General features: G+C 40.4%; 1 protein-coding gene across 1 annotated transcript; it reads left to right on the forward strand.

Moving 5' to 3' along the window:
• The first annotated feature begins 9,047 nt into the window (after positions 1 to 9,047).
• On the forward strand, positions 9,048 to 10,756 carry LOC122687572 (keratin-associated protein 27-1). Its single transcript, XM_043893146.1, has one exon. The coding sequence runs from the start codon at positions 9,093 to 9,095 to the stop codon at positions 9,711 to 9,713; it is 621 nt and encodes a 206-aa protein (XP_043749081.1). The 5' UTR covers positions 9,048 to 9,092; the 3' UTR covers positions 9,714 to 10,756.
• The last annotated feature ends 16,333 nt before the right edge of the window (positions 10,757 to 27,089 follow it).

The following is a 27,089-nucleotide window of genomic DNA, read 5'->3' on the forward strand; positions in this document are numbered from 1 at the left end:
ATGATCAAGAATTATTCCAGGAAACAAAATTATTTAGAAATAGTTTCAGAGAAGAAATGCTGTTATGTGTGAATCCTTTTATGATCAAATTCTAAGAAAATCTATTTATCTTTAGAAAGAGAGAGTTGTTGGTGAAAGATTTACTTCCATATTCCACATAGGATCAATATTATGGTTATAGAGTCATAATTTTGAGTATTCCAGAGCCTAAAAGTTTTACCATGTCCATTTCATTGCCTGAGGAGGTGTACATGGTACTTGACTTAGTTTACAGAAAGTTATATCTAAAGGAGTTGGACTCAACTTAGCAACTCAACAACAACATCTAAAGGAAGCTGATCATTCCCCTTAACACAGTTTTTTGAGATGGACTCATGCGTACAAGGGAAGTCCTAGCTCAGTCAGTAAAGAATCTGCCTGCAGTGCAGGAGACCCGGGTTTGATCGCAGGGTGGGAAAGATCCCCTGGAGAAGGAAATGGCAACCCACTCCAGTACCCGTGACTGGAAAATCCCATGGAGAGAGGAGCCCGTTGAGCTGCAATCCAAGGGGTCGCAAAGAGTTGGGCATGACTGAGTAACTAACACTTTCTTTCTTTCTTCATGTGTTTCTGTACAGAGAAGCATCCTTTTTATTTACTTGCAGTTCAGTTCAGTTCAGTTGCTCAGTCATGTCTGACTCTCTGTGACCCCATGAACCGCAGCACGCAGGCCACCCTGTCCACCACCAGCTCCCAGAGTTTACCCAAACTCATGTCCATTAAGTCAGTGATGCCATCCAACCATCTCATCCTCTGTCGTCCCCTTCTCCTCCTGCCCCCAATCCCTCCCAGCATCAGGGTCTTTTCCAATGAGTCAGCTCTTCGCATGAGGTGGCCAAAGTACTGGAGTTTCAGCATCAGTCCTTCCAATGAACACTCAGGACCGATCCCCTTTATGATGGACTGGTTGGATCTCCTTGCTGTCCAAGGGACTGTCAAGAGTCTTCTCCAACACCGCAGTTCAAAAGCATCAATTCTTTGACACTCAGGTTTCTTTATAGTCCAACTCTCACATCCATACATGACCACTGGAAAAACCATAGCCTTGACCAGATGGACATTTGTTGACAAAGTAATTTCTCTGCTTTTTAATATGCTGTCTAGGTTGGTCATAAATTTCCTTCCAAGGAGTAAGCGTCTTTTAATTTCATGGCTGCAATCACCATCTGCAGTGATTTTGGAGCCCAGAAAAATAAAGTCAGCTACTGTTTCCACTGTTTTTCCATTTGTTTGCCATGAAGTGATGGGATCAGATGCCATGATCTTAGTTTTCTGAATGTTGAGCTTTAAGCCAACTTTTTCACTCTCCTCTTCCACTTTCATCAAGAGGCTCTTTAGTTCCTCTTCACTTTCTGCCATAAGGGTAGTGTTGTCTGCATATCTGAGGTTTTTGTTATCTCAAATAGTTTTTTTGGATTTCTACCTGCATGCATGGCATCTTGTGTTTGGTAGTTAAGTTGTGCCTGAATCTTTGTAACCCCTTGAGCTGCAGCACACCAGGTTTCCCTGTTCTTCAGTATCTCCTGGAGTCTGCTCAAACTATGCCCATTGAGTCAATAATGCCATACAACTATCTCATCTTCTGTCATTCCCATCTCCTCCTGCCTTCAATCTTTCCTGACATCAGGGTCTTCTTCAGTGAGTCAGCTCTTAGAACCAGGTCCCCAAAGTATTGGAGCTTCAGCTTCAGCATCAGTCTCTCCAATGAATATTCAGGGTTGATTTCCTTTAGGACTGACTGGTTTGATCTCCTTGCAGTCTAGGGGACTCTCAAGAGCCTTCAGCACCACAGTTTGAAAGCATTAATTCTTTGGCATTCAGCCTTCTTTATGGCCCAACTCTCACATCCATACATGACTACTGGAAAAATCACAGCTTTGAGTATACAGACCTTTGTTGACAAAATAATGCCTCTGCTTTTTAACAGGCTGTCTATGTTTGTCATAGCTTTTCTTCCAAGGAGCAAGCATCTTAATTTCATGGCTGCAGTCACTGTCCACAGTGATTTTGGAGGCCAAGAAAATAAAGTCTTTCATTGTTTCCACTTTTTTCCCCATCTATTTACCATGAAGTGATGGGATTGAATGCCATGATCTTAGTTCTTTGAATGTTGAGTTTTAAGCCAACTTTTTCATTCTCCTCTTTTGCCTTCAATGAGAAGCTCTTTGGTTCCTTTTGCTTTCTGCTATTAACATGGCATCTAATTATCTACAAACTTCAACCTTCTGTCTGTCCTTTAAAACTCATCATAGCTACTCTTAATAAAGATTATAAAGATTTCATTTACTAAATTAAAGTGTGGTTTTCAATCAGTAGGTAGATTTGACAGCATGCCATTTCATACCTTTTCAACTCTAGATATTAAGATTCTGACAGAAAATCAGAGAAAATGTGATAACTGGAAAAGACCCTGGCAGCTAAGTCGCTTCAGTTGTGTCCGACTCTGTGCGACCCCATAGATGGCAGCCCACCAGGCTCCTCCATCCCTGGGATTCTCCAGGCATGAGTACTAGAGTGGGTTGCCGTTACCTTGCAGATATCATTATCTTGTAAGATATCAAGAGAGGTAGAGTGATGTACAAATTCATGCAGTGAATAGAATCAACAGGGTTAAAAGTCAGGTATTTTCATTCTCAGCCTAGTAATTCTTTGCAATACACTGCATCTACATGAATGAATTCTTGATTGGAGAAATTGAATTGATTTAAATTAACTTAGTGCTTTGCCATAATTTTGGTCGGTGCAATAAAACTAAGGCAAGGAAGCAGGAAATAAATTCTGGAAGAACTGAACTGAATTAAGTTCCTGAAGGTGACTTTGTTGTTGTTGTTCAGTCACTCAGTTGTGTCCAACTCTTTGTGAGCCCATGGACTGCAGCATGCCAGGCTTTCCTGTCCCTCACCATCACCTGAAACTGGCTCAAATTTCATGTCCATTGAGCCAGTGATGCCATCCAACCATCTCATCCTCTGTGGTCCCCTCCCCTCCTGCCTTCAATCTTTCCCATCATCAGGGTCTTTTCTAATAAGTAGGCTCTTTGAATCAAGTGGCCAAAGTATTGGAGCTTCAGCTTCAACATCAATCCTTCCAATGAATACTCAGGATTGATTTCCTTTGGGATTGACTCATTTGATCTCCTTACAGTCCAAGAGACTCTCAAGAGTCTTCTCCAACACCACAGTTCAAAAGCATGAATTATTTGGTGCTCAGCCTTCTTTATGGTCCAACTCTCACATCCATACATGACTACTGGAAAAACCAAAGCTTTGACTATATGGACCTTTGTTGGAAAAGTAGTGCTTCTGCTTTATATGCTGTCTGGGTTGGTCATAGCTTTTCTTCCAAGGAGCAAGTATCTTTTAATTTCATGTCTGCAGTCATCTGCAGTGATTTTGGAGCCCCCCCAAAAATAAAGTTTCTCACTGTTTCCATTGTTTCCCCATTTATTTGCCATGAAGTTATGGGACCAGGTGCCAAGTTCTTCACTTTTTGAACGTTAAGTTTTAAGCAAAATTTTCACTCTTCCTTCACTGTAATCAAGAGGTTCTTTAATTCCTCTTCACTTTCTGCCATAAGGATGGTGTCATCTGCATATCTGAGGTTATTGATATTTCTCCTGGCAATCTTGGTTCCAGCTTGTGCTTCATCCAGCCCAGCATTTCTCATAATGTACTCTGCATATAAGTTAAATAAGCAAGGTGACAATATGCAGCCTTGACATACTCCTTTCCCAGTTTCGAACCAGTCTGTTGTTCCATGTCTGGTTCTAACTGTTGCTTCCTGACCTGCATATAGATTTCTCAAGAGGCAGGTCAGGTGGTCTGGTATTCCCATCTCTTTCAGAATTTTCCAGTTTGTTGTGATCCACACAGTCAAAGGCTTTAATGTAGTCAATGAAGCAGAAGCAGATGTTTTGCTGGAATTCTCTTGCTTTTTCTATGATCCAGCAGATGTTGGCAATTTGATCTCTGGTTCCTCTGCCTTTTCTAAATGCAGAAGGGTGACTTTAATTTGTGAATTTTTGTTTACCTTGATACAGCTGTACCAGTGATTAGAAGTCCAAAGTAGCAACATAATCAATATAAAAACAATATAAACTACTCAACCTTTCAGCAACCATGTGCTAAGTTCTTGAGAGATGGACAGAGGCTGGCTAGACATTTAATGGAAATGATAAACACAATCCAACCCTTAGAAGGATCTCAGAATGTGTGACATTTACAGCCGTAAACAACATAATCTTAAAAATACAAATAAAGACTTTTATTTTACTTTATAGTATGGTAGCACCGCCAGACTGATGTTGCCACAAGAGCAACATCTTGGTCTGTATGATGATATTTAATTTGATTAGAAATACTTTCACTCATTTATCCCTCAAAATGTGGCAGGCAGTCTGGTATCATACATATCATCTCAGTAGGAAATGGCCACCCACTCCAGTATTCTTGCCTGGAAAATTCCGTGGACAGAGGAATCTGACCGGCTACAGTTCACAGGGTTGCCGAGTTGGACACGACTGAAGTGACTGAGCAGGCCACAGCAATTGTTGATATTCCGCCCTCTGGTGGTTAGGGGGTGCCACTGCATCTGCAATCATGTCGACTTTAAGACCAGTAAATTGCTTTTCAACTATTTAGTAGCAAAGAATCCAGTCGCCGTAAGCCATCAGGTAATGATTCTATTTATTTCTCAAGAATTCTAGGAAGTAGACTACATAATTATCATTTTCAAGTGCCTACAGAACTAATGCTTAGTTTGTAGTGAGTTGAATGAAAATGATTCCAAGGTGACTAGTTGTCCTAACCTACGTCATTCTGTTGAGATATGCCAGGCCACTCCCTCTATAAACTCAGCACCAGTTAAAATTAAAACTGTATACTGGAACACCTGCTAATTCAGCACTTAACTAGACAGAATGCTCAAGTTAATGCCTCATCCCAAAGAGAAAAGAACTCGTGGAGCTGCCTTATTCGTAAATGACAGACCCACTCACAACTGACACTGTCTTCATGTGGAGATTTGGAACCGGCCGGGTATGCACTAATTTACTACACATTGTGAGGTTAATAAAGAGGTTAACTGCTGGAGACAATTGTGTGAAGGTTGGCCTGGGTGGTGTCCTGTCTTTGCCCCTCAGAATTTGGCAACAGGACTCGGCTGGCAGTGAACAGTACTGCCGTTTTGCTTGGTAAATGCTTTCAAAAACATTTGCCTGTGTTGTTTCTATGGGCAAGCAAATGTTATTCTAAAATAATTGATTCAGCTAATAAGAGCCTTCCTTAATGATTTTCTTCCTATTTCACTGAGCGGTGGTTGAGAGGCAGGCATGGTTATTATTATTTCTTTTTTATAACCTGTGCACACTTGCCAATTCCTGGATATGTTCCGGTGTCAGAACTGTATACCTTAAGGCTTTTAGCTGTAATCTGAGTGAATTTTTACTTAGCAACTTCTATTAATTAATGTTTCAAAACACACTGATGGAGCTCTTATTATGTACCAGCCAGGCATGGCGTTTAGAGTTAAGGATATAGTAGTGAGAAAGATATCTATTTCTTGCCTTTATAGATCTTACAGTGTAATGACAAAGACATAATGAAGAAACAAAATCATTATAAGCTGAGATAAGTATTGTGAAGGAAAAAAATATGATACTCCAAGAATGTGATTTTTTTTCAACTGGAAAGATAAAGGAAAGAACTGAAGAGAAGCATTTAAGTTGAGACACAAAAACTGAGGAAGGGAGCTGTATATGGAAAGGGAGAGGGCAGTGAAGGAATGAAATAGACAACTGCATGTGCAAAATACGGAAGCAAGGGAATGCTTGGCATGTTCAAGGAACTAGGTGAAGACTTGGGAGAAGAGAGCATTCTGGGCAGAGGAGAGTGGTGAGATTTGGAGAAAGAAAAATAGGCAGCAACCAGGTCTTAGATGGTGCTGTAGGGGAATGGGTCTCATTTTTTAAGAGCAATGAGAATCCATTTACTGCTTTGAAGAGGAGAAGCTTTTGTGTAATGATGAATACAAATGTGCATAAACATTAAATGGCTTGTTATAGGGTTCATGTGGAGGGCATCTTTCATCTCACAAAAGTGGTCATGCAAAATTATAAATAATCTGCCTGTATTACAAAAGCATTATACAGAAATTGAGTGTATAACCTGTCAAGCTGAATGTGGACACTCAGAGGTGTCCTTTTAAGTATATAATATCCTTGGTCCATCACTTATTAAAGAGGAGCTTGTATAAGGGTTATTCAAAGTTCCTGAGTGTTCTTGGTTTGCTTCAGACCAAGAGAGGTAGACCAGAGTGCTGGGCGTCTGCCATTTCACTGTCATAAGCTGAACTCAATAAATTACAATATATGCTAGAGAAATCCTGTTGCTAGGTCTTGGGCTATGAGTATGAAACTACGCTAAGTACAGCATAATAGCATTATAAATGTAGGAGCTGATCATTCTTCCATCAAAAACAAAGCACTGAATTAAAAAAAAATGTAGAGCATACTTGGAAACTAACAGAGATCATTCTGTCATTTTTGAGATTGCATCCAAGTACTGCATTTCAGACTCTTTTTTGTTGACCATGATGGCTACTCCCTTTCTTCTAAGGGATTTCTGCCCACAGTACTAGATATAATGGTCATCTGAGTTAAACTCACCCATTGCAGTCCATCTTAGTTTGCTGATTCCTAGAATGTCGACGTTCACTCTTGCCATCTCCTGTTTGACCGCTTCCAATTTGCCTTGATTCATGGACCTAACATTCCGGGTTCCTATGCAATATTGCTCTTTACAGCATCGGACCTTGCTTCTGTCACCAGTCACATCCACAACTGGGTGTTGTTTTTGCTTTGGCTCCATCCCTTCATTCTTTTTGGAGTTATTTCTCCACTGATCTCCAGTAGCATATTGGGCACCTACCAACCTGGGGAGTTCCTCTTTCAGTGTCCTATCTTTTTGCCTTTTCATTTTCAAGGCAAGAATACTGAAGTGGTTTGCCATTCCCTTCTCCAGTGGACCACATTCTGTCAGGAATACGTGAACCATGAACTTCCAGAAGTTCAAGCTGGTTTTAGAAAAGGCAGAGGAACCAGAGATCAAATTGTCAACATCTGCTGGATCATCAAAAAAGCAAAAGAGTTCCAGAAAAACATCTATTTCTGCTTTATTGACTATGCCAAAGCCTTTGACTGTGTGGAATACAATAAACTGTGGAAAATTCTGAAAGAGATGGGAATACCAGACCACCTGAACTGCCTCTTGAGAAACCTGTATGCAAGTCAGGAAGTAACAGTAAGAACTGGAGATGGAACAACAGACTGGTTTTAAATAGGAAAAGGAGTATGTCAAGGCTGTATATTGTCACCCTGCTTATTTAACTTATATGCAGAGTACATCATGAGAAACACTGGGCTGGAAGAAGCACAAGCTGGAATCAAGATTGCCGGGAGAAATATCAATAACCTCAGATATGCAGATGACACCACCCTTATGGCAGAAAGTGAAGAGGAACTAAAAAGCCTCTTGATGAAAGTGAAAGAAGAGAGTGAAAAAGTTGGCTTCAAGCTTAACATTCAGAAAACTAAGATCATGGCATCCGGTCCCATCACTTCATGGGAAATAGATGGAGAAACAGTGGAAATAGTGGTTGACTTTATTTTTCTGGGCTCCAAAATCACTTGCAGATCGTGATTGCAGCCATGAAATTAAAAGACGCTTACTCCTTGGAAGGAAAGTTATGACCAACCTAGACAGCATATTTAAAAACAGAGACATTACTTTGCCAACAAAGGTCCATCTATCAAGGCTGTTTTTCCAGTGGTCATGTATGGATGTGAGAGTTGGACTGTGAAGAAAGCTGAGTGCCAAAGAATTGATGCTTTTGAACTGTGGTGTTGGAGAAGACTCTTGAGAGTCCCTTGGACAGCAAGGAGATCCAACCAGTCCATTCTAAAGGAGATCAGTCCTGGGTGTTCATTGGAAGGACTGAAGCTGAAGTTGAAACTCCAGTACTTAGGCCATTCCATGCGAAGAGTTGACTCATTGGAAAAGACCCTGATGCTGGGAGGGATTGGGGGCAGAAGGAGAAGGGGACAACAGAGGATGAGATGGTTGGATGGCATCACCGACTCGATGGACATGAATTTGAGTAAACTCCGGGAGTTGGTGATGGACAGGGAGGCCCGCGTGCTGCGATTCATGGGGTCGCAAAGAGCCGGACATGACTGAGCGACTGAACTGAACTAAAAGCATACTTGAAACAGGTTTCTTACAAAGGCAGATTATCAAGCACAAGGTAAATGTACTACTTGGTGTAAAATATAATCAAAACAATGAATGTGTCAGAACCCATTGCTAATTCAGAAGAATAAGTAATAACATCTAACCAGGAAAATCAGGGGAAAGCTTTAAAGAGAGTTAACATTTAAATTTCACTTTCAGTAAGATGAGGGGAATGAAATGTTAGACAAAGGGAAAGATGTTTATAGGGCAATGGTCAAATTCAATACTTTGGGTGAAGAGTTCGAAGGAGAATGAGGGCAATTTCAATCAAATCAACCTCTTACTGAAAAATGTTTTGATTATAATATCAAGTTCTGCTAAGGTGCCATTTCTCAAAATGCCAGTGCTGAATATTAATCATTATTCAATTGGCTATTTCTACATATATTCTTATAGTCCATTTACCAATATGGAGAGTCATGGTGACTAACGAAAAAAACAAAAAATGTTAGCTTGGTGACCTGTTGGGACTCATATTTGACAAGCCCCACCCCAATGAGTCAGGTTTGGGGCTAACATGAAAGCTATTTTGAAGATTCAAAGTGGACCGGCTTCTTTGTTAATAAAACATCATCCTCATATATAAGTAAGCAAAGTGCTAATGAGATGCTATCCTTCCAGTAAGCTTAAGCAATGACGTAGCAAGAGTCATGAGAAGAAGCCAACACCCAGTTTTCAGAGTATATAACCTCCTCAGTAATGAACTGGATCTTCAGGCCAACATGTTGGGTCCCCGGGACCAACTCAATCAAGGATTTTCACAATATGACCCAGAGACCTGTCCAGTCGCTCAAGAACTTCTACAGTGCCCCACCTCTCTCTGCCATTGTCCATGAATCGAATGTTACAAAGTTTGAAGATGGATTCTTTTTACCCAGCAGTTGCTACAGCAGGACCTGGCTCCTGGACACCTTTCCAGAAACCTACAGGAAGACCACCAGCTGCATAACACCTGGAGGTGAACGGGAATTACACAGAGAGGAGAGCTGTGTGCAAAATGTCTGTCTCTCCAGAGTCGTCCAAACAACTTGTCCTAATTCCAGGCCCTGTGAAAGGACAGCATGCCAGTCAAGAAGTCCCTCGGCAGTGTTGGAGTGTGTTTCTCAGCCTTGCCAGTCAGGAAGTAGCCAGCAAACGGGGCTTGTAGTCCAGAGCTGCCAACCTGTGAGCAACACTGCAAAGCCTTGTCCACCCAAGACGTACGTGTCTAAGAGTTGCCAGACTCTGGAATGGGACTGTAGCCAGTGCCAAGCTCAGAGCCCTGCATCCAGCTCCTGTAGCTCTTTGGCCTATGTCACACCCGAGTCACAGCTCCTGGAAACTTCTTCTAACACTTATGAGCCAACTTGCTGTGTTACTGGTGGGTCGTCATTGCCTAGTGAGTAAAGAATCTGCAGAATGTGTAGGGAGACTCAGATTTTAAGTTCCACAAATTGGATCCTGAAAAATAGGATCTTTTATTTCTCTAAACGCTAACTATTTTTGCCTATGTTTATGAGTGAATGAACTATCCTGTATTTTCTCCAATGAGAAAATTTTTTACTTTTTTTTTTTCCTTTTTGAGCATTTCTGGTGGGAAGCTAGGCTTCTCCGGTGGCTCAGGGGTAAAGAGCCTGCCTGCAATGCAGGAGACGTGGCAGCAGCCTCAGGTTCGATTCCTGGGTGAGGAAGACCCCCTGGAGAAGAAAATGGCAACTCACACCAGTATTTTTGCCTGGAAAAGCCCATGGACAGAGGAGCCTGGCGGGCTACAGTCCATGGAGTCGCAAAAGAGTTGGACAAGACTGAGCGACTAAACAAACTGGTGGTAAGCTGATAGGAAAGCACGTTAACTATTTTAGGTCACTAGGACACTATTTATCATAGAGCAATAAGAATTGCCACCAGGCAGGAACATGAATACTTAAAAAGCCCACATTACACTTTGACTACTGATTATTCTCAGTGGAAACACTAAGCATTGAGTCTGGCTTATTATAACACGCTGTAATAGAGAAAGGTTAACAGGCTACTAATATCAGAAGTACATACAGTACTAGAGCTTAAAGACACCTGGAAACCCATTTAGTCCTGTGAACTCTGCTGCCTTCAGCTGTATCAGAGGTTGCTCACATAGTTAATAGCATCAAACCACAACTCAAATCTATGTCTCCTCACTGTCCATCATTATTTTATTTACTGTAATACAGCACTCTTTTAGTTAGCTATTACATTGAACCTATTGTTTGACAAGTACAGGACAGCTTTGAATTTCACTTCCATAAACTTCATAACCATGGAGTAGTCAGAGATATCTGAATATGATAAGTTCAGGTTTAGCATATTCACTACATTTCTGCTATTTTGGTTCCTCTTTTCACTATTTAAGTGTTTTGGGGTGTGTGATTTGGGAAAATACTCTTTGTATGAAATAAATTTACTTTATTTACATCACAAGCAATTGTTACTATTATTTTTATTTCACATTTTTATGAGTTTTATGTTAACAGTCCCCCCCTCCCAACCCAAATGGATTAAAAGTGTAAATTATAGGTTGGCCAAAAAGTTCATTCAGGTTTTTCTGGAAGATGTTATAGAAAAATGCAAACAAACTTTTTGGAAGCCAACTCAGTATTTGGAAGCAAAAAAAGAGAACATGATCCCTTACCATTGTTTGTAAAGTATGTTTTGTTGTTCAGTCGCTAAGTCGCATCTGATTCTTTGTGTGCAGACACCGTGAGCTGCAGCTTGACAGGCTTCCCTGTTTTCCACTGTCTCCCAGAGTTCTCTCAAATTCGTGTCCACTGAGTCGGTGATGCCATCCTACCACTTTATCCTCTGCCACCCACTTTGCCTCCCGCCCTCAATCTTTCCTAGAATCAGGATCTTTTCCAACGACTCAGTTCTTGTCATCAGGCGGCTGAGGTATCAAATCTTCAGGTCAGCATTAGTCCTTCCAATGAATATTCAGGGTTTATTTCATTTAGGATTGACTGGTTTGATCTTCTTGCTGCCTAAGGGACTCTCAAAGTCTTCTCCCACACCACAATGTTTAGTATGGATCAGAGTAGGAGAGCACATTGGTGGTAGTCAAAGCTGAGGTGTGTGCTAAATACGAAGATGATGAAACCACAGGGTTCAAATATGTGAAGACTCATTCACTTTGTTCAGAACAGCCTGGCTACTAAGAAGCTTGGATGTGGTCTTAATGGATCTCTCATTTTCAGGGCAACATAAAGTAATGGTTATGAACATGGACTCTGAAATCAGATTTCCTTTGCTGTGTTGGTGAAGGATGTTTGAATCCCAGCTGTGTGCTATGTGCAAGTTTTTCAACCATTCTCTACTTCAGCTTATTCAGCTTCAAAATTGAGATGATAATGGTATGACCACTGTGAGACCTAATAAGTTAGTAATTTGAAAGTGCTCAGCACGTGACCTTGTGTATATAAAATGTTCAGTAAAATTTAGCAACATGTTTAGAAAGCTCAGACACTAATATGAAGGGTGAAGGCAGGGATGTGTAGATAAACTCTGAAACCTACGACATATTAGGAAAGCCATTCATCCAAAACTGAGAAATTAAGCAGTTTTGTATCTGGAAAGACACAAGCCGTATCTTACACTAACGGACGGGCTTAGAAACCAAGTGTTGTCCTTTGTTGAAGTGGGCTGGCAAGTATGTCTGACAAGTATCTCTATGACAAAGCTGGTGTTGATTTACCTGTCAGCTCTGTGAATAGGTTAGGCAGAGGTCATCCCAAAGAGGAAGATTTAAAATCCATAAACCACCACTTACACAGGTGCTTCTGTAAAGGCGCACAGTTGAGAGGTAGCTGATACAGGTCTGAAAGAAGCTGAATGAACACTCTGATTCCGCTAACAGCAACAGAGCACGTGGCGATCACATCAGAGTATTCCTGTTGCAGAAAATATTGACACAAAGCTTCTGGCTGTAGCAGCGATGGCAGCAACACAGCTCTGACAGCAATAAGGAGACCTCCTCATGGCAGCTTCGAGAGATTCCAGTCGCAGCCAATCATGGGGACATAAATGAAACTCGGTGGTGGAGCAGACTGTCACTAATGCAACTCAAATAGGGAAGGGTTCCAACTACTCTGAGCCACACATTCTTTCTGGGATGAGCATAATCACTCTCCTAAGGAGAAGTTAGCTGAAGAAGGAACCATTATCTAATCTAACCCTATACTGGGTATATTGATTGGAACTCTTTCTAGAGAGAAACTGTGTGGACACAGGGGCTACAGACTCTTGGTATTGGAATGGAGACTGGTGTGGTGATATGAAGAGATCTTGGTGTTCAGTTTAGTGTAGTGGAAATTGGCCTTGGATTATGACTAGACCTTGTTCAAATGGTGGCTCAGATGGTAAAGAATCTGCCTTCAATGTAGGAGACCTGGGTTTGATCCCTGGGTCATGAAGATGCACTGGAGAAGGAAATGGCTACCCACTCCAGTATTCTTGCCTGGAGAATTTCATGGACAGAGGAGCCTTGCGGGCTATAGTCCATGTGGTCACAAAGAGTTGGACATGACTGAAGTGAGTAATACTTGTCCAAATACAAATTCTGCCATTTCCTAACTATGTGCCTGGGGCAAGTTAATATTTCTGAGATTCAGTTCCTTCATTGTAAAATGTAGATAATACCTAATTCATTGGATAACTGTGATAACTAAATGATGTCATGCCCACTAAATGCTTATTGGAATGTTTCTGTCAAAATATGCAAGATACCATCGGGTACTTTACATGATATTTGCTCCTTGGACCTAAGCCACATTTTCATGATTTCTCTATACTAAATTTAAATTTTAGGTCAGAGATCAAGAAAAGCTACTCATCATAGGCACAATGGACATAAGTAGCATGGAACGTGACTCAGTCTGGATAGTATTCTTAAAAACTGTAGAAATGATTCAGTGGGTACATGTTACAGAACATTCTTCATAGATCAAGGAATTTCTTCTTGCCTGAACAGAAAGCCTTTGGTAGAATTTGTGTATTGACATCATTTACCTTAGGTTCTTCAAAATGCAGATAGCTCAACAGCATGCTTTTTTTTTTTTTCTTCCTAGAAGCTGTGCCGTGCGGTGTTTAGTCATTCAGTCATGGCCAACTTTTTGCAACCCCGTGGACTGTAGCCCACCAGGCTTCTCTGTTCTTGGAGATTCTCCAGGCAAGAACACTGTATTAGTTTGCCATGCCCTCCTCCAGGGGATATCCCCAATCTAGAGATTGAACCCAGGTCTCCCGCATTGCAGGTGGATTCTTTACCCTCTGAGCCACCAGGAAAGACCAAGAATACTGGAGTGGGTAGCTTAACCCTTCTCAAGAAGATCTTCTCAACCCAGGAACTGAACCAGGGTCTCCTGCATTGAAGGCATATTCTTAATGAATTTAAAGGAAATTTCCTTGTCTATGCAGTACTATGCCAAGAAGCATAAAATATCTTTTATTAATTTGATCCTAATGATTTAACAAACACTCTCTATAGATACTTCATCATTGTAAACTCAAACTGTCCAATTGGATAAGTACAATTCATTAAGTTCCTTTTTTCAGTGAGGATGAAAATCCAGACAAATAAAGTAGGTTGTCCAAGATAATACAGAGAGTAAACGTGTGACCACCATTTTAATCTGGTGAGTTGGACTTCAGAGTTTGAACTATAAGTTCTAACTATCTGATTACATTAATATTAGGCTTTTTATCACTACATCAGCTCACATGTGGGGACAATTTCTGTGTCATATGGAAGGGCTGTACAAATAATTTGATTGAAAATACTTAGTCTGGTATATTACTTTGCTGTGAGTCTGTAGTGGCTACAGTCAAAGAATTTAGTATAATTGATTGGATGGTTTATTTATTTATAACCCAGGGATAGATGCTAGAAATAGATCAAACATATTTCATTAGAGATTATAAAATTTTATAGATTTTTTTAACATCTGAGAAAAGACGAGTAACTCCAAATCATGTGAAATCAACATAACCTAAGTGTCAGGGAAAGTATTTGGATGGTATGGAGTCCAGACTCTGTTTTCTACAACATAAGCTCAGTAGTCTGAATGATGTTAGCAAGTCCTTTTTTTATAACCAATAGTTCCCACCATTTTTTAGTTAAATAGTTATCCTTTTGAAAATGTTGAGCAATTTGAAGAAACCAACAGGATATGAGTCAGTATTCTGTGCTGTGTTGCATCCCAGTCACTGACACTTTTGCTGAAGCCAGAATATTCTTCTCTAGTTCTGCTTCCCATTTCTACCTTCAGAGAATTCCTATTCCTCCCTCCACTTGAAATTCTGTCATGTCAGGAGCTTCCATATTCTTTCTCTAGGACCCAAATGGAAAGAATGATAATTGATTGAAAAAATAGACTCACAGGCTTGGAGAACAAACTTATGATTGCTGGGGGGCAGGTGCAGGGGGAGGGATGGGGGGAGGGAGAGTTGGGGAGTTTCGGATGGACATGTACACAGTGCTGTGTTAAAAATGGATAACCAACAAGGACCTATTGTATAGCACATAGAGCTCTGCTCAGGGTTATGTGGCAGCCTGGATGGAGGGGATTTTGGAGAAGAAAGGATATATGTATATGGATGGCTGAGGCCCTTTGCTATTCACCTGAAACTATCACAACATTGTTAGTCTACTTGCTGCTGCTGCTAAGTCGCTTCAGTCGTGTCCGACTCTGTGTGACCCCACATACAGCAGCCCACCAGGCTCCCCGTTCCTGGGATGCTCCAGGCAAGAACACTGGAGTGGGTTGCCATTTCCTTCTCCAATGCATGAAAGTGAAACGTGAAAGTAAGTCGCTCAGTTGTGTCCGACTCTTAGCGACCCCATGGACTGCAGCCCACCAGGCTCCTCCATCCATGGGATTTTCCAGGCAAGAGTACTGGAGTGGGTCACCATTCCCTTCTCCATTAATCTAATTGGCTATACCACAATACAAAATAAAAAAGTTATTTAAAAAAAATAGCTAAGAAAGAACAGCCAACACGAAGAAAAAGCTCTATTCTTCATAAGACAATTGATAACTCATCACTACTGGTTAAATCGAACTACAGCTTTGCTATGAAGTAAGCTATCCCATAGGCAGAGAGGTACAAATAGACTAAACATTTGTAATTAAATTACATTTTGAATTAAAAAGTGCCTTTTTGTGGTTCCATAGTACTAAATCATTTGCCTGACTTTTTGCACAGTTTTCTCTGGCTCTGTGAAAACAAATTCACTAATGACATTAAAAGAGAATAATCATTCCTTGGAGGCAAGAGGCAAACCAATGTGAATGCATCCAGACACAAGAGCAAAGAAACCTCAAAGGTAAATACTGAAAATGGTTCATTACTATTCTTCCATTACCCAAAAACGGCATTGCTTCAAGTCCTGGACCAGTGCCCGTGCAGAAGTTCAGTAACTACTAATTGACAAAGATAATGAGAAAAAGAAGACTGAAAATTAACTAAAAGGCTAAGAAGAAGGCCTCCCTTAGCAGTTCACTGCCTTGTCACTATTGCTTCATGGACTGTAGCATGTTGCTTGTTTAAATTGAATGTGCAGAGTGTAACACTTGGATTAAAAAGCCCTCTTCCACCATAAACCCTGTCAACCTTTACAGTAGGGTTATTAACTATTGTTCTTCTCCCCCCTTAGAATGAACTACATTCACTCTGACACTCTGTATCAGGAAACTGATGCAATAATGCATGTTGAAATTCTCAAGAACAAACTATCTACCTCTAGACTTTATATTTTATTAAATTAAGCTGCAGGAGGCAGTGAAAGAAGCACATTTTAAATTTTAGCTCTATTGATATTCACAAGTGCTATACTGTATTTATTTAATGATTGGGTTTATAGTAAATCACAGTAAGGTTTTATCATGATCACAGGTGTACTTACCAGATTAAACTCAGAATATCCATTACTACCAAGTGAGACACTTTTCAGAAATATTTCTCAGGAAACAGAAACAGGCATCAGTGTAGTTGTTTTATTTATCAAGTCTGTATTTGTTTAAAGTGGGCCTGCTCCCTCCTATTTCCCAGAGGCTGTGGTTGATGGTGGCTTGGACTCTGGGAGTCTGATTTAATTTCTTGCAGTGAATGACTGTGGCAATCAAAGCACTGACTTTGAGGTGGTCCTGGAGGGGCTTCTAATGTAAAGCTGTAGCTCTGGGGTCCTCAGGCTACACATGGAATGCTAGGCAATCTAAAAACAATATGCTATACTCTGGCCCGCTGTGCCACTCTGGAGGACAAATACCATCTGAAACTATGTTTTGTGTTAAAGGTGTTCCATCAGGGTTAAGTGTCTGCCATGCCTCCATCAGGTAGCTGAGTGAAATGTTGATGTCTTCAGTATTCCTGGTAAGGACCACTTGCCCATTCATCCATGGGTTCTTCTTATGCTCCCTCATTGCTATCACAGTTACATTTCCATAGAATCATAATTGTTTCTAAGTGTTTAAGAGATGCTTAGTGAACTTCATGCATCAGGCAGTTAGTAAATACACTTGCTGAGGTTATGTGATTTACACAGAGTCACGGCTAGAACTCAAGCCTAGCGACTCTCACTCTGGTGTTCCATTGGCCATAATCCAAAGTATCCTTTGTGAGAAGTTCATTAAAAATGTTTAAATGTACTAAGCACAATAATTTTAATGACCCATATAAGTACATTAAAGGCCACACATAACACATACGCTGTGTGCTAAGTCGCTTCAGTTGTGTCTGACTCTTTGAGACTCTATGGACTGTAGTCCACTGTAGGTTCCTCTGCCCATGAAATTCTCCAGGCAAGAATACTGGAATGGGTTGCCATGGCCTCGTCCAGGGGACACATAACACATAAAAAATCCTGTTTTTTTGTGTGTTTTTTTTTAATTTTTCAGTCACTAAATCGTGTCTGACTCTAAAAACCTTTATAATGTGGCCTACCTTAAGTTAATATGGCAGATGTAATAAACATTATTTTCTCCTTGGAATTTCAAGTATCTTTTAATGAAGGTTGCAGTATTGCTTGTCTAGATGCATAATTTGCTGAATTGTAAACAAGACTGTAGCTTCTTTATTTAGAGGCTCAGTGCATACTTTTCCATGGTTGTAATTAGCCATCTTCCCTGAATTCTAAATACCTGTGTTTATCAACATTTTTGAAACGGAGAGTCAGGATCAAGTCTGCACGGGATGACAATAATCAACACTTAAAAACTTCTAGCTGCAGCACTAGAGGAACTCCCTGGCGGCTCAGATGGTAAAGAATCCACCTGCAGTGTAGGAGACCTGGTTTAATCTGTGGGTTGGGAAGACCCCCTGCAGGAGGGCATGCAACCCACTCCAGTATTCTTGCCTGGAGAATCCTCATGGACAGAGGACCCTGGCAGGCTACAGTCCACGGGGTCGCAAAGAATCGGACATGACTGAGCGACTAAGCACAGTAGCACAAGAGGGAAAGACCACTAAATGTGGGTGTTTGGCTTCAAATCCACATTAAGGTCATCTTGTCCTTCAAGAATTGCTCAGCTCAGGGGTTATTGCCATGGTTCCACCATCTCCTCTAATAACTCTTCCTCTATGTGATTTTCATCGGTGCTGAAGCTGAATCCAGCCTCTGTACCCCAACATCGAATTAAATCTTGGACACAGAGTTTTGGGTGAGGTAGAAAAGAACAACTTTATTGCTTTGCCAGGCAAAGGCAGCCACCGTGGGCTAATGCCCTCGAAACTGTGTGTCCCAACCTGGAGCGAGTAGTGAGAAGTTTTCCAGTAATGGTTCAAAGAGGGTTGATCAGCTTGCGGACATTCTGATTGGTTGGTGGTGAAGTAAGTCAGAGTCAGCATCACCTATGTCCTGATTCCAACCAGTCGGCTGTCTCCTGCTTATAAGCAGCATACCATTAACTTCTCCCACCTGGTGAGGGGTTCAGTATCTGCAAAATAGCTCAAAGATACTGTAATGTGTATCCGTTTAGGGGGAACCAGGATCCTGGCCCAAGGCTGCACTGTTGTTCTTTTTGACTATTCTTCCCTTGTCTCTGCATCCCCCCACCCCGACCCCACACCCCACCCCACCCCAGCCCACCTCCACCCCCCCACCCCCCGCCCCTCCTTCTCTAATTAACAACTGTTTGAACCTGCTTGTTGGAACTCAGGGAAGATCTTGGAGGCCAGATGAAGCCTGTAATCAAGAAATGGGGGACACAGAAAAACTTTTGTGCCCAGGAGCCCCACAAAGTCCTGCTAGGCCTCTGCTGAGCCAGTTGCAGTCATGGCAGAGCTCAGCTCCTAAAGGACTGATGAGAAATTGGAGCTGCCAACCAGCACGCCTGTCCCCAGCTCCTGGGAAACTGTGCCTTCCACTTCTTTGATGGCGGTGTGTCCATACCGTATGGCAGGGCCTGTCACACAATCATCAGCTGCCTTTTTTTTCTTTAGTCTTTAGTCCCTGCTCTCCAGAAACCTGCACTTAAAGCTTTGTGCTACATGGATAGCACACGGCTGCATACACAGGTCTCATGGCCATTCATCCTTTGGGCTGTAACTCAAGGTTCACCTTGAGGCTCAGCAGTGCTGACCCCTAGTGGAGAGCCTTTTCTTGATAACAAATGAGCTACATTGTTCAACAACTTTAACCCCTGAGTTCCATATGTTATAAGGCTTGCCTGGTGGCTCAGTGGTAAAGAATCTGCCTGCCAATGCAGGAGATGTGGGTTCAATCCCTGGGTCGGGAAGATCCCCTGAAGGAGGAAATGGCAACCCACTCCAGTATTCTTGCTTGGGAAATCTCATGAACGTGGTGGGCTACGGTCCATAGAGTCACCAAAAAGTTGGCTACTACTGAGCATATACACTTCAACTCCAAATCCGTATTTTATACCTTGAAGTATTTTGAGTAATTCCTTATGGTTGAGAATTCCTAAGTAAAGGACCTATACAGTACTGTCTAGTCTAGTTGAGAGAGGCGGGTGGTCTTTCAAGACATGTTATATGGTTACATTGTTTTAAAGAAAAATTTGCCTTACCCAAGTGCTGCTTTACTATTTAAGCTTAAGACTGTTAACTAAGTCGTGGTTTGCAGTTGTTCTGTTTTTGTTATTATGCATTTATTTATTATGTATGTATTCATTATTCTTGCGTGTTTTGGCTATGCTGGGTCTTCACTGCTCCGCCCAGGCTTTCTCTAGCTGTGGTGAGCTCTTCCTTGCGGTCCACGCGTGTCTCAGAGCAGTGGCTGCTCTTGTGAGCGAGCGCGGACTCTAGGCACGTGACCTGCAGTAGTGGAGGCTCATGGGCTCAGTAGCTGGGCTAAGTGGCCCAGTGGCATGTGGATTCTTCCCAGACCAGGGCTCAAACCCATGCTCTCTGCTCTGGCAGGCGGAGTCCCACCCACTGCACCACCAAGGTAGTCAGTTGTTCTTTTAATTTGTCTGATTTTTAATGTCCTTCAAGCTTTTAAGATATGTTTTCCCTACAGCAGCTGTTTACTGCATCTAATAACTTTGATTTCCGCTTGTCACTGCTGCATAAATTTGTCATCATTATTTCCATATTACTATGATTATTGTACTTCTATTAAAAGTTCTGTTTTATTACATGCTTGCTGAAACAAATAGTTAGTTATGACATTGCAGTGCTACAATTTCAACTACAAAGGAGAAACCGGTCAGAAACGCCAATGAGAGCCATGTAGTAGTAGTGTTCATCACTCAGTCGTGTCCAACTCTTTGCCATCCCACGGACTGTAGCGCACCAGGCTCCTCTGTCCGTGGGATTCTCCAGGCAAGAATACTGGAATGGATTGCCATTCCCTTCTCCAGGGCATCTTCCCGACCCAAGGATCGAACCCAGGTCTCCTGCATTGCAGGCAGATTCTTGACTGTTTGAGCTACAGGGAAGACCTAATGAGAACGATAAAAGGTCCAATATTTTATCCTATTTGCAAGCTAACAAGATAGCCTGTCACAGCTTCATGGAAGCTGGCAGAAGACATGGGACACCTGGATCAGAGACAAAGATTTTATTATTCATGGCAAAGGCAGAAGCCAGAGTGTCAGCATTTGCAGCAATTTCTGGAGCCCCAATTCCGAAGGCCAATAGTAAGATGGGCAGATGATATCTGCATACGTAGTGAGTTGTTTTCTAGGAGAGGACTCTTCAGCTTAGAAGTCTGAATCGTGGACATGAGGATGGACAGTAAGTCTGTCTGCCATTAGCCCCAGAGAGAAATACTATATCTATTTTCCTATGCTGCTTGCTATACAGATATGCTTACAAAGTTAATTCAGAACAGAGGGAACCTGTGACTGGTCTTGGAGAAGGAAATGGCAACCCACTCCAGTGTTCTTGCCTGGAGACTCACAGGGACAGAGGAGCCTGGTGCGCTGCCGTCTATGGGATCGCACAGAGTTGGACACAACTGAAGTGACTCAGCGGCAGCATCAGTGACTGCTCTAAAGACATGTAGAAATGCAAGAGACCCATGGGGACTTTTTTCCCCAATATCCAACACTTGTCTAAACCTCACTGCTTCTAATGAATTTTCCTGTGAGAATGCCACTCCATTGGCTACTCTGATTAATCTGACCCTCAGAGGTTACAATCCAATCTATTCAATATGTCTTACTCAGTATTTCAGTAAGGTTAATATTAATAGGTCTCCAAGCAGCATTAAATGGGTAGAGACTTTCTCTGACAAAGACTCGAGTCAGCATAAGCATCAGTCACAGAATCTGCTAGCTGAAAGGGGTTCCAAAGCTACCAGCACTTCTAAATATGCTGCTGTTCCCAATTAAGGGGAAATCTCCTCTGGACTTGCCAAAATGGGGAAGTGTAGGACTCTAACACTTGAAACAACAAAAGTACCCTGAATGGATCCAAAAGGTGATCCAAAGGTGATCCAAAAGGTGACCCATAGGTCACATTATCCTCTCTTTCTTTCAGTTTCTCCATTCTTCGAAAAATTTTTTGCATGATCACTAAAACCTGAAGTCAGTTCACTCACGCTCAAGCCTGATGTTGAAATGCCAGGTGATGGATGATTATTACAAATGGTACTGCTTTATTTATCATAAAATTAGGTCTTCCATCATCTCAGTGATGTTTTATATCACTTTCAAGGAACCTGCTGATTTTGAGACCTTTGTTAAAGTAAAGCACCATTTGCTACATAAACCAGTCCACAAGTATTTTAGATAGGAAAATTTCCTCCATCTTTTTCAGAATGAACTGTCATTTCTCTGGAGAAGAACTCCTGGTGATAAGAGATGAATGAAAACAGGACATATCTCCTTTCCTATGCCCAACATGGAAAAAAGTAAACATACAGTTACAATTAGTAACTGCTACTAATGCTAACTGTTATGAATAGTAGTAACATGATTACAGTAACCAATTGTCAGGTTTTCAGAGTATTTCTTCACAGATTAACTGAATTTATAAAATAAGGCCATCTCTAGAGGTATAGTCAAGGAAAAAGATGAAAGATTTTAAAATATTTTGAGAACGATTTTAGGGGGAAAACAAACAAACTCTTAAGCTTGGAGAAAAAAAAAAAAAAAAGACATGAATTTATTCTATCAGAACCTGGGAATAGACGTTATAATCACCAGGATAAAGACTTGAATCACTTAAATATTGGCCTTTCAACTGAGGAAGTGATGATTCTCTATCTTTTATGAAGTATCATAATGCTTCAGAGGGAAAAAAATGTTATAGAGAACTCAGAATCTTCACTGGTCCCTAAGTGCTGTTCTCTCTGGCAGGATAAAGGTTTGCTAGTGCCCAAATCCCAGAAAGCACCTATTGATTTTAGTGAGACTGCTGAGTTGCTGACAGTCATAGCATTGCTATTTTGATCTCATGTTCCATTAGAAAAAAAAAAAAAGACTAGAAAACCTTTGCACTTTAAAATAATATTTTTGCTTATAAATTCTTTTCCTAGAGTTATTGCATGTCTAGAGAGTATGTGGTAAAAAAGAAATCAGGAGAGATACTTATCCTATGCAAGGCAATAGCTGAACAAGGGGCTTCTGTGACCTGGAGGTGAACTGTGTACCCCTGCCTTTAAAGTGCATTACATGAGAAAATCCAAGACAAGTACTATAACAGACCTATACCTATTTTTTTCTAAGTGGTTTAGACTAAATCTTTGTTTCACTGTGAAAAGCTCTCAAAGAACCAAAAGCAAAAATTGGTTCTAATTTATAGAACTAATGGCCAAAAGGGTTGATGATATATATCTACAAACAAATACATATCTACATCCTTGATAGATCAGAAAATATCAGAAAACATGACTTAAATTGAGACAAACTGTGCCAATCCTTGATAAATTTTCTCAACAGCCATTTGCCATCAGACACATTGATCTGCATGCAAGTCTTCAATCTGATATAAACTTATAAAGGAAAAGACTCTGAAAGTGTGTATATGTGTGTTAATAATATATATAATAGATATTAATAAAATGATAAAGAATCTGCCTGCAATGCAGGAGACCAGGGTTCAATCCCTGGATTGGGAAGATCCCCTGAAGGAGGGCATGGCAGCCCTCTCCAATATTCTTGCCTGGAGAATCCCCATGGACAGAGGGGCCTGGTGGTCTGCAGTCCCCGTGGTCACAAAGAGTTGGACACAACTGAGTGACTGAGCACACATACACATGTGTATGCTTATTATATATTATTTAATATGACCATAAATATAACCATTTAATAAAACCATCTGAACCACCAGAGAGGTCCCACATGTGAAGAAAAATATATACATTTAATTGAATCACTTTGTGGTACACCAGAACAAAACTCAATATCATAAATCAACTACAATTAAATAAAAATAGAAATATTTGAAATAAAGTAAGAGATAAAATGCATGAACAGAATAGAGAAAAGATTCACTAAAACATTTTCATCTTTTTTTTAAAATAAATATGTGCAAAAACAGCATGTTCGGCATTTTTAGCAGTACAAACACAAATAAGGCTATAATGTTTTTAATATAGAGAAGCAAATATAAGATATAAAATAAATAAAATGTAAAGTATGAAATGATCAGTATGAGAGGAGATATGTAATGTAGAAAAGGGCTTAAAGGGAATAGAAGCTGCTTCTGGCTGGGCAGAAGTGAAGGTTTCCTGGTACGTTGTTATGCTTGACTTGAACTGTAAAGAGTAAGTAGGAAATGGGTAAGGAGAGAAATGGTAAAAAAAAAAAAAAAAAAAGCATTTAAGAAGCAAAAAGGAAAACAACAATGTTAATTAAATTAACATTAAGTAAATACTGAGAATGACCATAGAACCATCCAAAAAAAAGAACTAGACCTGAAGGACTTATGCTTGGCAAGGTATGTTGGACCCATGCTTCAGATAGTTTTGAATGACAATTTAGGGACTTATTTTTTTTGTTGTTGTTGTTGGCAATAAAGAAACTTCCAAGACAAGTACAACCAAGGAAGAGATATTACCTGAGCTAAATTTCAATATAAACCTAATCTTTGAGAATATGACAGAGATAAAAGTATTAATGGGGGTCGTTTTTATAAGTTTTAGCCCATCTGACTAACAGAATATGGTACCATAAGCAGATATAAAGTTCATGGGAGGAGGAATCAACTTGGTAGGAAGCACTGTACTGTTATAAATATTTAATCTGAAGTATAAAATGCTCCAGTGGAATGATCTAGGAGGCAACTGCAAATGCAGAAACAGGTATCAAGAAATAAAGCAAGCCTATGCTACTGCTAAGTCGCTTCAGTCATGTCCGACTCTGTGCAACCCCATAGATGGCAGCCCACCAGGCTCCCCCGTCCCCGGGATTCTCCAGGCAAGAACACTGGAGTGGGTTGCCATTTCCTTCTCCAATGCATGAAAGTGAAACGTGAAAGTGACTCTTTCAGTCATGTCTGACTCTTCACGACCCCGTGGACTGCAGCCTACCAGGCTCCTCCGTCCATGGGATTTTCAAGGCCTATCCCATCCACGGGATTTTCCAAGCAAGCCTGTAATTATTAATAAACAGGAATTCATGCAGAACTATTGATCGTACGCTTAAAATTAATGAATGCAGATTGATAAGAATGCAGGTGAAGAAGAGGCTTAAGAAGGACCATATTTTGGGTTCTAGAAGGAGAAAAGGGGAGTTCAGTTTAGTCGTTCAGTATGTCCTACTCTTTGCGAACCTGTGGACTGCAGAATGCCATCACCCACTCCCTGAGCACGCTCAAACTCATGTCCATACAGTCGGTGAGGCCATCCAATCATCACATCCTCTGTCATCCCCTTCTCCTCCTGCCTTCAATCTTTCCAAGCATCAGGGTCTTTTCAAATAAGTCAATTCTTCACATCAGGTGGCCAAAGGATCAGAATTTCAGCTTTAGCATCAGTCCTTTCCAATGAATATTCAGGACTGATTTCCTTTAGGGTTGACTGGTTAGATCTCCTTGCTGTCCAAGGGACTCTCAAGAATCTTCTCCAACACCACAGTTCAAAAGTATCAATTCTTCAGTGCTCAGCTTTCTCTGTAGTCCAACTGTCACATCCATACATGAATACTGGAAAAACCATAGCTTTGACTAGACGGACTTTTGTCAGCAAAGTAATCTCTCTGCTTTTTAATATGCTGTCTAGGTTGGTCATAGCTTTCTTTCAAGGAGCAAGCATCTTTTAATTTCATGGCTGCAGTCACCATCTGCAGGAATTTTGGAGCCCTCAAAAATAAAGTCTGTCACTGTTTCCATCATTTCCCCATCTATTTGCCATGAAGTGATGCAACTGGATGCCATGATCTTAGTTTTTTTGAAAAGGGAAGCAGATACAAAGAACAAACAAGTATTCCATGGGATAGAAAGAGAGCCATGAGATTAGAGCATTGCTGAAATAGAAGCAAAACAATGTTTCAAAACAGAGAGCATGGTCCACAATGTCAAGTGTGCCATGGGTTCAGAACAAGGGCCCAGGCTGCATGGTGCAGTTGGATAGAGAAGTAACCATTTATGGTTTTTAAGATAAGAGCTTAAAATATTGGCAAGCATAGAAATTAAATTTCAAAGAAACAGATGGAAAAAACAAAGGAAAAACCCTTTAAAACTTGATTTTAAGCAAAGATTTCTTTAATACAGCATCAAAAACACAACCCACAAATTAAAAATTAATAAAGTGAACTTCATCAAAATTAAAAATCTGTCCTTCAAAAAATCACTATTACAGGAATAAAAAGACAAGCTACAGACTGGTAGGGAATATTTGTAAATTCTACATCTAATAAAGAAATTGTCTTTAAATTATTTGAAGAACACTCCAAACTCAACAACAAGAAAGCAAATAAGCCAAGCGAAAAATGGACAAACCACGGAGCAGTTCCTTCACTAAAGAAAATATACAGATGGAAAATAAGCAATGCTTATTATCAGAATCATCAGTCATTACCAGGTTAAAACCATAATGAAATATTACTATATACACTTAATAGAATAAATAAAAATTTTACCAGTATAGCAAATGTTAGGGAAAAAAAAAAAAATCTTGAATGCTTAATCACTACTAGTGGGAATATAAAATGATGCAGTTACTTAGAAAATAGTTGGACAGTTTGTTAAAAATTAAACATTGACTATCATATGATTACCTCATTCCATTTCTAAATATCTACCCAAGAGAACTAAGCATTTATGTCCATTTAAGAACTCATACCCAAATGTTTATAGCATATTTGTGTTTGTAGTTTCCAAAAATTGCATACAATGCAATTGTCCATCAACACACGAGGGTATGATCATGCTGTATTACATCCATATCATGGAACACTACACAGCCATACAAGGAACAAACCTACCTCATGGATGAATCTCAAAATAAGCATACTTAGTAAAATAACGAAAAAAAAAAAAAACAGAATATATGTGTACCTTTTTATTTCATTTAATAAAATATTAGAAAGTACAAAGTAATCCAAAGGTAGAAGGAAGATAAATGGCTGCCTGGGGATGGGGTAGGGGTGGAGTGAGGTAGAGTGGAATGTAAGAGAAGAATACATGGGGCACAAGGAGATTTTTGGGGGGTGATCTTCATTTTGGCACAAAGGTCAAATTTATCAAGCTGTACTTTTTAAATATGATCAGTTTACTATACATGAATTATATCTCAATAAATAAAATACATTGACAAAGAGAGTAACTGAAACATTTGAATAGAGACACTGTGAGGATTAAATCAGTTAAAACATGTAAAACACATAGAACCATGTCTGGAATGTAATAGTGAAAGTGAAAGTTGATCAGGTGTCTGATTCTTTGCAACCCCATATACTATACAGTTCACGGAATTCTCCAGGCGAATACTGGAGTGGGTAGCCTATCCCTTCTCCAAGGATTTTACTGATCCGGGAATTGAACTGGGGTCTTCTCCATTGCAGGCAGATTCTTTACCAACTGAGCTATCAGGGAAGCCCCAGTAAGGGCTCAGTAAATAGTGGCCAATAAGGTGAAAGGAACACAATACAACCTAAGCATGAATTGTGAAAGGGGGGCCTCTACCTACACTCTCTTTAATACAGGTATGAAAGGGGGTTAACAATTTTCTAACACCATTGAGGGAAAGTTCTTGTGTATGAATAAAGTAGGAATGAGTATAGTAGATTTTGTGCAAATCATGCATAAACCATAGTTTCCACGTCAAGAATATTATAGTAAACATTCAGCTGAAAGTAGATTACAGTCTGACGACTTTATCAGTTACCCCAAACTCTATTATCTGTT

Source organism: Cervus elaphus, chromosome 31 (assembly GCF_910594005.1).
Source record: "Cervus elaphus chromosome 31, mCerEla1.1, whole genome shotgun sequence".
NCBI lineage: Eukaryota > Metazoa > Chordata > Mammalia > Artiodactyla > Cervidae > Cervus > Cervus elaphus.